This window comes from Formica exsecta, unplaced genomic scaffold, assembly GCF_003651465.1.
Source record: "Formica exsecta isolate Colony F162 unplaced genomic scaffold, ASM365146v1 scaffold161, whole genome shotgun sequence".
Classification (NCBI taxonomy): domain Eukaryota; kingdom Metazoa; phylum Arthropoda; class Insecta; order Hymenoptera; family Formicidae; genus Formica; species Formica exsecta.
In genome coordinates this window covers 244684-258292 of record NW_021848930.1, presented here as the reverse complement: position 1 = coordinate 258292, position 13609 = coordinate 244684, and the positions used below count along the sequence as shown (strand labels likewise).

Here is a 13609-nt window from a genome sequence, read left to right as displayed (position 1 = left end):
CTAGAAATTTTATAATTAAAATATTAACCCAACATGTAAGATAATCTGCACGTGTGAAGCCAAAACCAGTAACACTCTTATGATTGGAACATGTAGAATACTTCGCTAAACAGCACGCAACGAATCAATTAACAAAATCAGTACGAAAAATCGTACCGTGTGCCGCAGGCTTAAGATTGATCGATTCTTTCAGCTTTATTTACAGACTTACTCGTTACTAATATACATTAATAAATACTTTGTCATTGCATTTTAATTTGTCGAAATGTGAAAAGCAATTTTTATCTTATATAGGAATAGGTAACTCTTTTGCAACTTTTACTAGAATCTGATCTGTATTTAGACACCAGTTTGCTATATTTTTGGAAACCTTACACCAATTTTCACCATGATGAGGTTCTGCGACAATACATCTTTTCTTTACATCTTCCTGCTGTTCTTCGGTGCCATTTAATAATTCAAACTTATAGAAATATGCCCACGCGTCTCCTAAATCCGGGTCTATCTTGACCGTTCGATTAAACCAATCTCTACATTTTGATAACTTACGTTCGCACCAAAATAATCTGTAACAGAAAAATCTGTATAATTTTCACAACTCTTTTTTTCTCATATATATTCTTTATAAATCTTGATATAAACTTGTATATATTCCAAATAAATGTCGACTCACTTTGACACTGCCAAAAGAACATGAGGATCATGTTCGCATTTTTTAAGAGCATCCACACTCTTAGTTTTCCGTTGAGGTCGTGGTTCCATGAAAATTGCCTCCGCCCAAAGGAGGCCCGATGTAGGGCATTCTTGTAATGCTTTAGCAATTAGCATATTTGAAAAATCGCGTGGGCCGCCGCTTTTTAATTCGTTTCGGATAGCCTCTACCCATAATTCTGCATTTTTAGAGTTCTTGAGTCGAGCTTTCTCCAAAACCGAACGTGCCTTGGTCACTTGGTTCTTCCTGTGTTCCAATTGCGCTAGCAGACGCCATAGAGGTATCGAATTTGGACATTTCTTGATCTGTGTGTATAAATATATAAAAAAAGATATGATATTTTTTTTTTACAAGTTTGTGTATCTTAATTAAATTAGTGTAAAAAAAGCATTCACTCACCGCTTGATTATATGTTTCTATTGCTTTGTCTAAATAACCCTGCTGTTCCTCGATTTGACCTTTCATTAGCCATAGTTTAGGAAAATCATCGAAAGCTTCGAGAGCTTCCTTGAGTAAACGCAACGCCGCATCCAAATTATTAAGAGCCCATTCCAGTTTAGCGCTTTTCATCATCACTCTCGGTGTCGGAGCGGATGCTCTAGCCTTGGCCAATAAACGTCGCGCTCTCTCGTACTCCGAGTTTTCGGATTCGAGCTTCACTGCTGCCAACCAAATCTCTTCGGAATTTGGATTGGCTTGAAACGCGAGAGATAAGATACCTCTGGCTGCTGGCACGTCACCCTGAAAGGAAAAAAAAGAGGAGAAAAAAATATTAATAAAGAGTTATCTCGAATTAAAATTTTAAACGTAAATCTACTCACAGCCAACCACTTAGATTTAGCACCCATCAGCCAGAGCACTTCACTCTTCGGACAATGAGCGACTGCTCTTTGTAACAAAGCTTCCAAGGATTCTCGTGTTCCGTATGTCTTTTCGAAATAAGCCGCGCGCAGCCAAATCGATTTCTTACTAGGAAATGCCGTTAATGCGTACGCGTAGACTGCTCTCGCACATTCTAATGCCCCTTGTTGAGCACACTGTAACAAAATAAATATATTTCTCAATATAGACATTAATTTTCACATGTATCATTTTCATTATATAGATAAACAATAGAAAATGCCTTACAGTTTCCGAATCTTCCATCCAAGTATGCTTTCTATCTTCTTCTTCTACTCCAAAACCGATAATAGCCTTGACGATAACCTGACAACAATGCACCGCTCCCGCCTTTTCAGCTTCCATTGCTTCCTTGAACCAATGTTCCCTGTTGATCTCTACCCCGTTCGCACTCAACGAGGATATAGCGCGATCGATGATCTTCTCTACCATGTGTTTATTGCCGTTTTCCTCTTCCAATTTCGCTGCTGTAGTCCAAATTTGTCTGTAGCTCTGCGGAGAGAAAGAGAGGTTAACTATATGTTTGCATCTTGATTGCTATAGTTATACTCGGTAGTTGTACAATTATTTATAATTATATGTTACATAAAAAAACGTACCCTCTTCCAACACCAGCAACATATCCCAAAGGTGCTGGTACACCCAGAAAGTGCTTTTTATTTCGCGTATTTAATGAAACCGGGGGAACTGCCATGTTGGATATATCGCTTGTTTATTCATACCATAGACATAGTATATCTAGACCGAGTATTGAGGAGTGGGAGCCGAGGTGCACGTAGAAAAGGACATACCATAGACATAGTATATCTAGACCGAGCCTCTGCCTTTATTTAAGGAGTGGTGGTAAAGATGCACGTAGAAAACGACATACTCTGTTTCGTGCCTCTTGCGTTCTCTCTCGCTCGCACAGAGCATAGCGCTCTCTTTCGCCATGCTACGTGCGAGTGAGAGATAACGCAAGGGGCACGAAACAGAGTATGTCCCATAGACATAGTATATCTAGACCGAGTGTTGAAGAGTGGGAGTTTCCCCACTTCTTAAATAAAGGCAAACGCTTGGTCTAGATATACTATGTCTATGGGTTGCACAATCGTCGAGCAACCGTCGTTCATCTATACATATATAGACATTTTATTCAAACAAGGAAACGGAATGGATTAATTATTTCTAATTTTTATTTTTTAATTTCATTATGCGTTAATCCATTCCATTCCCTTGTTTGAAGTAAAATAATTCCAAATTGCTCCACTTGATATTTAATATTTTATTCCTGTTCCTAATATTTTCTCTATTGTGCGCAGGGCCTTAGACCCATCGTAAAAAAAAGAATATATAAGTCGTGTTCCAAAATTCACTGCCAGTACTGAAAATTTATAGTTCACATAACATATATTATAGATTTCCAATATTGGCAGTAAATTTTGGAACACAGCCATAGTATATGGTACATTATGTAGAAAATAATTCACATACATAACAAAGTTTTTTAAACTCTATTTTATGTTATTTACAACATACAGCTTGATATTCAGAATAAATCACGATTGTACAATATAGAAATATATTGAATATAATATAATGACACTTGATTTACTATAATTCTAAAACTTTAGATAGGATTGTGCAAGAGTTAATTAGATGAAAGAGTGAATTATATATTACAATAATTATTGAAATATTGATGTAATGAATATTTTAATAGGACAATTCATAATATATCTTGTTTTGGCACTGTACTTGTATAATTTTGTCTATATAATTGGAAAATTTGTAGGATTTGTATATAATTATATATGTATATATTTGATTGCACTAAAGTCTGAACATTGAGCATTAAATTAATAAGTTTAATAGTAGATTAAAAATAATTACTGTTATTATCTAATTTTTTGCAAAATCACTCTTGGAATATTAATATACAAAATTACTTTTTATAGGACATTATATGTTACTTTTTTGACAAAAAATGAAGATATTATGTCAAATGATGAGATTGATCTATAGTCCCTTTGCATAATTATAGCACATAATATTAAGAAGGTAATAAACCTAAACTCTGCAGACATATCTGTGCTGCTTCTGCTTTTGCCTGTTTTTTGTTAGGGCTCGCAACACTCGGCTTATACTCGACGCCATTTACTTTTACCTACAATATTAATAACACAATATTAATTAAATTAATATGTAGATATTTGTTGCTTTCCATTTACATCAAAACTCAGATAATTCTCACTTGCGTTCTCTCTCACTCGCATGTATGCTACGTGCGAGCGAGAGAGAACGCAAGTGAGATTTATCTGAGTTTTGATGTAAATGGAAAGCGACTATTCTTGCAAAATGTGAAATACCAGTAAGTTTTTGTAATAACACTACTCACTTTGAAGAGGAAATTTTTTCTGTGATCTGGTCCACATTCAAAGCATAACTCGTAAACTGGCGCTCCAAGTTTCTTCTTTGAACAATATTCACCCAAAAGTGACACTGGATGTTTGCCTGGAATAAAGTCGTTGCAAATGGTTAGATTTAATTTGAAAAGCATTTTTATTAAAAGTGCTTGATATTACTTTCATAAAGAAAAATATATACAGACATATTCTCTCTCTTTGAAGTTTGAATAATATATTATGAGGTATCATCAGACATGCTTTAAGATATACCTTCTAATGTCTTGACGGCTGGCACTACAGGTTTTACAGCTTTGCCAACTTTCTGTCCGATATCTTGGTCGGAGACTAGTCCTCGCTTATCCAATTTAACTTCTAGCTGCAACGGTTCCAAGGCCCCTTCTTTGTTTTTGCCTAGACCCTCACCTGGTCGCCAACCCATCTTCTGCAGCAACGCCATACCCATTCCACCCGATACAGGCTGTGCTGATACTAATTGATCCTAAATAGTTCATTGAAGTAAAAGATAACATACATTGTCACATCATTGTATGAATATATAACATCAAAACATGATTCTGTGACAGTTATAGCCCACGTTCTTTGAAATACATTCAATATGACTGGTACAAGGAACGTGCACATTAGAGAAATATGACACTTCAAATAAACTTGTTGAAAAATGGATATATCCCATTATATTTTTTTAGTGATTTATAATTGTCATCTGTATATATGTAGTGTATAATGTTGGAAATACAATAATCTGTATTATACAACTTGCATAGGAATACTTACCAAACGAATAATAATCTCTGCATCAGGCTGCCGAAGTAGTTTCTTTTCTGATGTAGCTATGTGCCTGTAACAAACCCTCAGGTGGATGCAGACTAATGCTAAATATCCCAGCTTTATGATTAAGAGGCAATATATCGGCTTCAGGTGAAATCCTATAGTAGGAAGCTGATGATAATTAGCAGTAATCTCACAAGAGCTCATTATCTCAATACTTGCATATCGAAAAAAAATTCATTATTTGATGTAATATTATTATCAGTTATATACTTTTTAGATTAATATATAAAGTATGTATATTTTTTTTTATTTATTACTTATAATACTTTTGTTCCTAAAACGGGATAAACTTAACACAGGATTCTAATCTAAAATTACAATCCTGCATACTTTGTGATTTGCATTGATATAATAATGCTCCTGTGTCCATGCAGGCACAGAATCCACTTCTACATAAGAAATAGTCTGTGCCTACAACACAGTCTCCGTTAAAATCAACATTAACTTTTTATTGATCCTAGCAGAGACTGTGCCTGAAAACTTGTTACAGGCAATATCAGTGTGTTAATGATGTATTACTAAACAATGCCAGGTCCAAATTCTTAACACACATAGCAGTCTAGTCTTACTCTTAATTTACATTGTTATTACTGTAATATATATTAGACCTGTTTCACATTGTTTAGAGAGAAAAGGGAATTTTTATGGATTTAAGATGCATTTACATATCATATGATGTAAAATATTTTTTTTCTAATGATGATTTCAATTATAATAACAGACTTTAAAAAATTACATGTTTAATTAAATATCATTGTTATAAATATATGGAAGAAATTTTTGCAGAATAAAAAAATATGTTTGATTTGAAAATGCATCAGGAGATTCTGGCATTAGGATTTTAGGAACAAGTTTCTCGTGAAATAAAATAAAACACATAATAATAATTTTACCTTACGTGCCCAGGCTTGATAACCTGAGGAAAGTTCATCAGGGGTGGGTACTCTAACTCCTGTACTACCAGTAAACTGACCTGGTATCTGCTTACTTTCAGCCCAAGTTCTCATCTATAATATTATAAATAGACAGCTTGGCACATACACATACATACATACAAATATTCATATGAGAATTGTGCTATTTTATGATAATTTCTATATTGTTTCTGTATATCGTTCTTTTTACCTCATTTTGTGCTCGATGCATTGCATTCAAAGCACCTATATCATTTGGATTTTCCGTTAATTTTCTCATAGCTGCTAGTCTTTCAGACACTATTGAGCCAATATCCACAGTCTATAATTATAAAAGTTGTCCATATATATATAAAACTATTTCATTCCAAGTTAATTGTATATTTTATGTGATGCGTTCTTTTATTTTACTTTTGTCATTGAGGGGAAAACAGTTTGTGCAGGTTGCAAAAGAGGAGGTTGTTCTGGTGGTTGTACAGGAGGTGGTGGCATTATTGCTGGTGTCTCGTTTGTCGTAGAAGATGGTACAAGTACTTTTTTTGGTTCTGGTTTCTTTGGTGTAACAGGCACCCATTCGTTTTCTGAAAACGATATATTATATAACATGGATACATTAGAGTACTTAACAAGATTACAAGCTGTATCTTAAAAATGTTTTTACCGCTTCTTCTATGGTGTTGTCCACTGGAGACAGGAAATTGTAATCGTAACTGATTCGAAGTCTCGGTTGTTTTTTCTAAGAACGTTTTCGTTGGCAATTGTTTTGCATCCTGAACAGAGAAATAAAGTTTTTGTATTGATGGTACACATTTGTGAAATGAAATAATCGGTGATAAACAGCATGTATGGATTTATACTAACTCTAATATTCATTATAATAGAACTAGGTCTTTCTTTTAAAAGAAAGGGATGATGAAAACCCTTTTCAGATTCACTTTCTTCACCTTCGGAAGAGATACTAGATAATTCACCTAATGCTTCAGATTTTGATAATGATTTGCAAAAATCTGTGAAAAATGTAATCCAATTACACATACAATGGACATATAATAGTTAAAATAATTATTATAATAATAAAACTTTAATTTAAGTAAAACAAAAAATTACCTGTAAGTTCATCTACTGTTTTCCCACCAGATTGTATAGCAGCAATAGCTTTATCTTGCTGGGCTAGTGGGAGAGTTCCTTGTTTAATCATGTTTATAGCATTCCTCCTGGCAATTTCTAACAACTTTTTCTTATCAATCTCTATTCGTTCCCTAATAAAAATTTAATGTTATATAAATTCGAGATTGAAACACAAATAATATATTCTTTATTTCTCAAATAATTTAACACAATTCTAACTTTCTTTCTCTGCTTCTACTTCGACCTCGCGTATATTTGTCTCTATTTCTGTTTTCACTGCGACTTCTATGTCTGCGCCTTTCTCTGCTCCTGCCCGAGTCTCGTCTTTCATAACTTTTGTCACTGTCACGCCTTTCTCTGCTTCTACCTCTCTGTTTTTCTCTTCCACCACTCCTACTGCGATGCAAATCATGTCGCGTTCGTGATCTCGATCGTTTTCTATCTTGAGAATGACAACTCCTACTTCTTTTACTATCTTTCTCTCTTACGCCTCTGTAATTGAAATTATTCTTGTGATTATTGTTATAATCTTATTTTTTAATTATTTCTCACCTTTTCTTCTCCTTCTCTCTCAAAACCAATCTAAGATCAGTTTTTGAAGGGATTGATTTTCTCGATGGACTAAACATTTTGTTTCTCATCCTTTCTCTACTTGGGCTGAATGATGGTGATCTGCCTTGAGGTGGAGTAGGACTTAAAGTAGGTGTCCTATTATCGTCGCTACTGCTATCAGACAACTCGCCATCTTCCATTCTTGCAGCTTTCGCTTTTTGCTTATTTTCTATCGCTTTAACTGTTTCATTATAAACAGTACTGTTCTTGAGATCCTTTATTAATATTTTTCCTTGAGAAGACTGCTTTTCTATTTATGAAAAGATATATTTATATTATATGTTTTTATTTTAATATTCTTACTTTATCATTATTATAAATTATTTTAAAATTCAATTTTTGTAGATAATACTATCGACAGTGGGAATTATTAACAAATTAACAAGTACAAACCAAGAACTTTAGGTATTATTGGCTCATCAGATTCATCATCTGTTTTTTTCGATATAGATGGTAATAGGGGACTAGCAGAACCATCTACAATTTTGTCAATAATATCTGAATCCTTGTTCGTACACAGTTGGTCCTCAAATTTTGTTACATCATTCATGCTATCTTTTTCTGACATAATGTCAAATAACTTTGATTCGCAGTCTTTTACAATTCCAAGATTGTCATCATCCAATTTTGTCAATTTGGCTCTGGTCTGACCTGAATCTGACGACTTGCTCGAAACAGATTCACGTCTTCGTTTGGATTTTTTCTTATGTTTCTTTTTTTTCTTCACGCCTAATTAAAACAGTGATACACAGTTACAGCGATATGTATAGTATCAAATGTATATATAATACTGAATAGTACACGTATTATTATTACCTTCTACATCGCTGTTACTGTCCGAGGAATTATGTCTCGATCTCTTCTTGTGCTTCTTCTCCTTATGCTTATGTTTCTTTTTGATTTTTTTCTTTTTCGCTTGAAGTTTATCCAACTTAGCGGATTTGACATTGCCATTCAGTATTTGCTGATCGCTGTTCTCGGGTGACGCGACGCCATCGTCTGGTGCATCGAAAGTGCTGAAGAGCTCCGTTAGAATTTCGTTGGACGATTTCTCGGGTAGTCCGGGCTCCGATTTGATCTTGACGCCGTCGACGCCGACGGTTGTGATAAGGTTAGCAATGTCAAATAAATCTGTCATTTCGAGCAATTCTACAAACTTTATCGTAGAAACCTGGGGGCTGATTTCATCGTTTCACTTATATCAAGCTATACAAATAACTGATGAATGAAATCAATTTTAACCTAGCCTCACTGTACACCATATATATTGGCTATTTCAGGTTATTTCTCATTACAATCACAAACTGCATATCGCAAAGAAATTCGGACAAGTTCATTGCAAATTCGCCATTAGGTATTTAAATTCACGCGGAAGTGTCTAGCGACATCTGTGAAAAGGAAAAAACGGCAGGAAATCGGCGGCGTTTAAAAGTTAACGGTCTTTTTAAATATCTTTCTCTCTCTCTCGCCATCGTCTGGTGCATCGAAAGTGCTGAAGAGCTCCGTTAGAATTTCGTTGGACGATTTCTCGGGTAGTCCGGGCTCCGATTTGATCTTGACGCCGTCGACGCCGACGGTTGTGATAAGGTTAGCAATGTCAAATAAATCTGTCATTTCGAGCAATTCTACAAACTTTATCGTAGAAACCTGGGGGCTGATTTCATCGTTTCACTTATATCAAGCTATACAAATAACTGATGAATGAAATCAATTTTAACCTAGCCTCACTGTACACCACATATATTGGCTATTTCAGGTTATTTCTCATTACAATCACAAACTGCATATCGCAAAGAAATTCGGACAAGTTCATTGCAAATTCGCCATTAGGTATTTAAATTCACGCGGAAGTGTCTAGCGACATCTGTGAAAAGGAAAAAACGGCAGGAAATCGGCGGCGTTTAAAAGTTAACGGTCTTTTTAAATATCTTTCTCTCTCTCTCTCTCTCTCTCTCTCTCTCTCTCTGTCCTGTGTCCATTTAAATCACGTTTGAGGCTTCGCATCGCGATTTCCTTGGAATCATCGAATTTGTGCGACCTTGACCGATACATACTTGGAGCATTGGTGGAAAAAAGCACGTGTAATAAAAAGGTATTCGAGTTAATTCTCTTCAATTCAATATATGTTTTTATATATCTCGACATCTTTTGCGACCTTTGCTCTATTTTAACGCCAACTTTTCCAGCGACATAACATCGCGCACTCGAGGCTCCGCTCGCATTTATAAATCATGTCGCATCTAAGGTTTATGAAAGAACTCAACAATCTGACTCGTATGGACGAAGCTATCAAAGGTCCAATACCGCGATGGCAGAAGAAATGCATGGAGACATCGAATTTAAGGTAAAGAAAGTGGCTGCGTTGATGGTACATTGATGTTTTACATTAACCAAATATCGAGTAAATTTATCGAGTTTGGAAATAATTATTGACTATATTCAATAATGAATATTATTTCAATATATTGTATATGTTTCAGTATCAATCTTAGTTTGAATTCATCAAAGAAAGGTCTCACAAGTAGTTCTTTCACAAGTAGCGTATCAGGAAAAACCCCGACGAAAAGGAGCGATGGCAAGACCAAGAAAACTCCCTCTAAAGGCACAAAGAAATCTCCAAGTAAGATAATATCTATAAGCAGTAAATACAGAATAAGATCTTTTAATTTTATTTTTAATAATACAGGTCGTGTCACTCCAGCTAAAACACCCAATGGTGGTGATAGATTTATTCCTTCAAGATCTACAACCAATTTTGAATTGAGCCATTATAAGGTTAGATTAGATAGATATAAGAAAGTATTTAATGATTAAATTTTGAAATATCTGAATACATTTTTATATTTTAGATTCTTCAGCAACAAAATGCAGAACAGGATGGAGATAAAGCAAACAACATGAGTCCTACAAAACGAGAGATGCAGCGTCTCATGGGAGAGAATCTGCATGGTGGTGATATAAATAATATGAGAGTTTTATCTTATCAGGTCAAAGCACCAGCGCCACCGGAGGGATATCAAAATCCTCTCAAAGTTTTGTATAGTCAAACTAAAACACCAGCTAGTGTTAGAGCTTCCACAAGATATATACCGCAAGCTGCTGACAGGATATTGGATGCGCCAGAAATCATCGATGATTATTGTGAGTAGTTTAATTTAACATTTTCTTATCTAATACAAAAAAGAATTAAAGAATAAAAAAAATTTAATGTCTTATAGATTTAAATTTGGTGGACTGGTCAAACTCTAATATCTTGGCTGTGGGATTGGGTACTAATGTATATTTGTGGAATGCTGGGACTGGAACTATAGAACAATTATTCGAATTGGATGCGAACGACTATGTATGTTCCGTTGCGTGGATTCAGGAAGGTCCATGTCTAGCAGTGGGTACCACAGAAGGAAATACAGAATTATGGGATTGTAGTCAAATGAGGAGAATTCGCGTTATGAATGGGCACACATCCAGAGTCGGCTCTCTCGCCTGGAACAATCATATATTGACAAGTGGATCGAGGTAGTATAGATAGAATACATGAGATAACAAATTTCCATAAGTAATTAATCGATTTTTATATAAATCAACAATGATTTTGTAAAATCATCAATTATGTTGATAAACATGAAGAAAATTTAAGATTAAGTATATTCATTCTCTTAGAAAATTGTAAATCATTAAAAAAATGGAAGTAAATTATAATTGAAATTGAAATTAAAACTGTAAAGCTAAATCTGATTTTATATAATGAAAACTAATAATTTTATTGTTTCAAAGATTAGGTAAAATAGTGCATCATGATGTCAGACAACGGGATCATTTGCTCTCGACTATAAACGCACACGCTCAGGAAGTATGCGGCCTGAAATGGTCATTCGACGGACAGTATTTGGCCAGCGGTGGCAACGACAACATGCTGCAAATCTGGCCGTCAATCAACGGGCGAAATCATTCTCAACCTATTTATTCGTTCAACCAGCATCAAGCTGCTGTAAAGGCGCTCGCTTGGTGCCCCTGGCAAAACAACGTACTCGCAAGTGGTGGCGGCACCGCTGACCGGACTATTAGATTTTGGAATGTCAATACAGGCAAGCTATAGAAAAAGCACATTTTGTGGATTATAATAAATTAATATATAGTAAATCTAACAGAGATATACTAATGTGTAAATGAAATATAATTAATGATACATATATAAAACAAGATAATTAATAGAGTTTATGAGAAAAATATAAATTAATTTGATTTTTTATTTGTTGCAGGTGCTTGTTTAAATACAATAGATACAAAATCTCAGGTCTGTGCTCTATTGTGGTCTTCAAATTACAAAGAGATCATCTCAGGGCATGGATATGCACAAAATCAATTGACAATTTGGAAATACCCGTCAATGACAAAAGTCGCGGACCTTATAGGGCACACCAGTCGTGTCTTGCACTTGGCTATGTCTCCGGACGGAAGCACGGTGCTTAGTGCCGGTGCTGATGAAACGTTGAGGCTATGGAAGTGCTTCCAAATGGATCCGCAGAAGAAGAAAGAACCTAGCGATATAAAATCGGTTGCGTCCAGACTTAAGCAATCGATTCGATAAAATTAACGTATTGCGGAGCACGCGATTATTTTTCAGTATTTATTTTTAATAATTAATTGTATAGTTGTGATCGGGGTATATAATGTAAAAAAAAATATATTGACATTATCGAACATTGTCGAATACAAAAACATTGACATATATCAATTGATTATCTGTTTTGTACAGAAACATAGATTAATGTTAATTAATCTATAACATTTGATATCAAGAAATACTAGCTTACATTTGGCTACATGCACGAGTGATGAAATTAGGCATAAATGGATATTATTATTAAATAAAATAAAATATAAAGAAGCTTTTGTTAGCATATTGAATCTTTAAATTGTATAACGTAGACATTTAAGTTTTACGCGGGATATAATCTCTAGCATAATTGTAAATGTAGGAAAAAATAAATTCTTTTTATATATACTAAGTGAAAGCTCATTCTCTATGTTATTTTATAATATAGTATTTTTTACTTATCTTTTACATTGGTTGTGGTCGATAAGACGCTAGAAATGCTTCGAAGCGTTTGATTGACCAATCATCAGGACAAAAAGAGTAAAGATTTATTTATTCTGATTGGTCAATGCTATGCTTCGAAGCATTTCTAGCGTCTTCCCGACCACAGCCTTTATCTACTTATTTTTTACTTTATTTTATCGTTAATCTTGGAAAATTTTTAATAGAACTCTTTACATATTTATTCAAGTTCTATATGTTCTACTATTTAAATCTATTTCTCTTTCTCTCTTTCTCTCTTACACCTATACACGAGCTATATTCACATGTCTTATGCTATTATTACAGGCATTCAAGTATATCGATCGTCCTACAAAAAGATATCGATCAAGTGCAGTTGAATATAATGCAATATACAGTCCTCCTATCTAAAAAAAGCATGTAAAGTCGATATTCGAAAGTCTCGAAGTGTATTGTTGTCGCTTTTCCGCGATGCTGATTGGTTCTGTCATTGCGCTTACTTCGTTAGCGGCTGTCATTGCATATTTTGACAGTTATTTTGTGTATATATCGTTAAAAATGTTTAATGAAAAAGGATAAATAGCGCGCGCGAAGCGCGCGTTGTGTTGTGCTAGTACAATAAAAAGAACAAAGTTCGATCAAAATTAGTACAAATATATTTCATTATAAACTGGAGAGAAAAAATAGATTATATATTAGATTCTTCGAGAATATATTTATGCAATCAATGCTTTGTTGTTATTGTTATTGTTGTATTCTTTTCCTCTTTTTCTGAGCGGAAATTAAATATCTTATTACATGCTTAATCATCGAACAGTAAAGAAAGAGAGTGAAACAGCCGATATAAAAAAAAATATATAGCTGCATCTTTCTCACCCGGTTTGTATACTATACATTCGGAGTGCGTTATTTTGACTCACGCACAAACGATCGATGTATTATATATCGTTTATTTTGTAATAAATTCCATTTAAATTCATTAAATGATGTGTGAGTTGCGTTATTATTATTTTACACTTAATTAAACGACAATTATACCGAGTTA

At 34.3% G+C, this 13609-nt stretch overlaps 3 protein-coding genes across 5 annotated transcripts in view; 1 reads left to right on the top strand and 2 right to left on the bottom strand.

Annotated features, from left to right (window-relative positions):
* Positions 1–2094, bottom strand: part of LOC115233170 (pre-mRNA-processing factor 6-like) — a 28859-nt gene extending 26765 nt beyond the window's left edge. The window contains exons 1-2 of the mRNA XM_029803454.1: positions 1841–2094; positions 1676–1749 (exon numbers count right to left, since the gene is read on the bottom strand). Coding sequence (XP_029659314.1) covers positions 1676–1749; positions 1841–2044 — 278 coding nt within the window. The 5' untranslated portion in view covers positions 2045–2094. The remainder of the gene's footprint in view (positions 1–1675; positions 1750–1840) is intronic.
* Positions 2095–3091: 997 nt separating this feature from the next.
* LOC115233177 (protein SON) lies at positions 3092–9258 on the bottom strand. 2 transcript variants are annotated; one of them, XM_029803469.1, is made up of 14 exons: positions 8984–9258; positions 8322–8507; positions 7899–8234; positions 7446–7755; positions 7113–7385; positions 6873–7024; positions 6627–6772; positions 6427–6535; positions 6177–6346; positions 5977–6087; positions 5745–5858; positions 4270–4498; positions 3990–4105; positions 3092–3758 (listed from the first exon to the last, which is right to left on the bottom strand). In XM_029803469.1, exons 1-14 carry the CDS (start codon positions 9117–9119, stop codon positions 3645–3647), a joined length of 2502 nt encoding a protein of 833 aa, XP_029659329.1. In that variant the 5' UTR covers positions 9120–9258; the 3' UTR covers positions 3092–3644. The 2 variants fall into 2 exon arrangements, with proteins under 2 accessions (XP_029659329.1, XP_029659328.1); XM_029803468.1 differs by lacking the exon at positions 8984–9258 and having other exon boundaries at positions 8322–8906.
* Positions 9259–9457: 199 nt separating this feature from the next.
* Positions 9458–12512, top strand: LOC115233179 (cell division cycle protein 20 homolog). 2 transcript variants are annotated; one of them, XM_029803474.1, is made up of 8 exons: positions 9458–9597; positions 9692–9849; positions 9986–10125; positions 10192–10280; positions 10355–10646; positions 10724–11021; positions 11280–11590; positions 11765–12512. In XM_029803474.1, exons 2-8 carry the CDS (start codon positions 9737–9739, stop codon positions 12091–12093), a joined length of 1572 nt encoding a protein of 523 aa, XP_029659334.1. In that variant the 5' UTR covers positions 9458–9597; positions 9692–9736; the 3' UTR covers positions 12094–12512. The 2 variants fall into 2 exon arrangements, with proteins under 2 accessions (XP_029659334.1, XP_029659332.1); XM_029803472.1 differs by having other exon boundaries at positions 9986–10280.
* The last annotated feature ends 1097 nt before the right edge of the window (positions 12513–13609 follow it).

Excerpts from the sequence above, each read along its gene's own strand:
- LOC115233177 (XM_029803469.1), bottom strand. The coding sequence starts at position 9,119 with ATGACAGATTTATTTGACATTGCTAACCTTATCACAACCGTCGGCGTC. Across the intron at positions 7,025-7,112 it reads AGTAGAAGCAGAGAAAGAAA|GGAACGAATAGAGATTGATA; the intron begins GTTAGAATTGTG and ends AATTTTTATTAG. Across the intron at positions 5,859-5,976 it reads TGCATCGAGCACAAAATGAG|ATGAGAACTTGGGCTGAAAG; the intron begins GTAAAAAGAACG and ends ATAATATTATAG.
- LOC115233179 (XM_029803472.1), top strand. The coding sequence starts at position 9,737 with ATGTCGCATCTAAGGTTTATGAAAGAACTCAACAATCTGACTCGTATG. Across the intron at positions 9,850-9,985 it reads ATGGAGACATCGAATTTAAG|TATCAATCTTAGTTTGAATT; the intron begins GTAAAGAAAGTG and ends TATATGTTTCAG. Across the intron at positions 10,647-10,723 it reads AGAAATCATCGATGATTATT|ATTTAAATTTGGTGGACTGG; the intron begins GTGAGTAGTTTA and ends AATGTCTTATAG.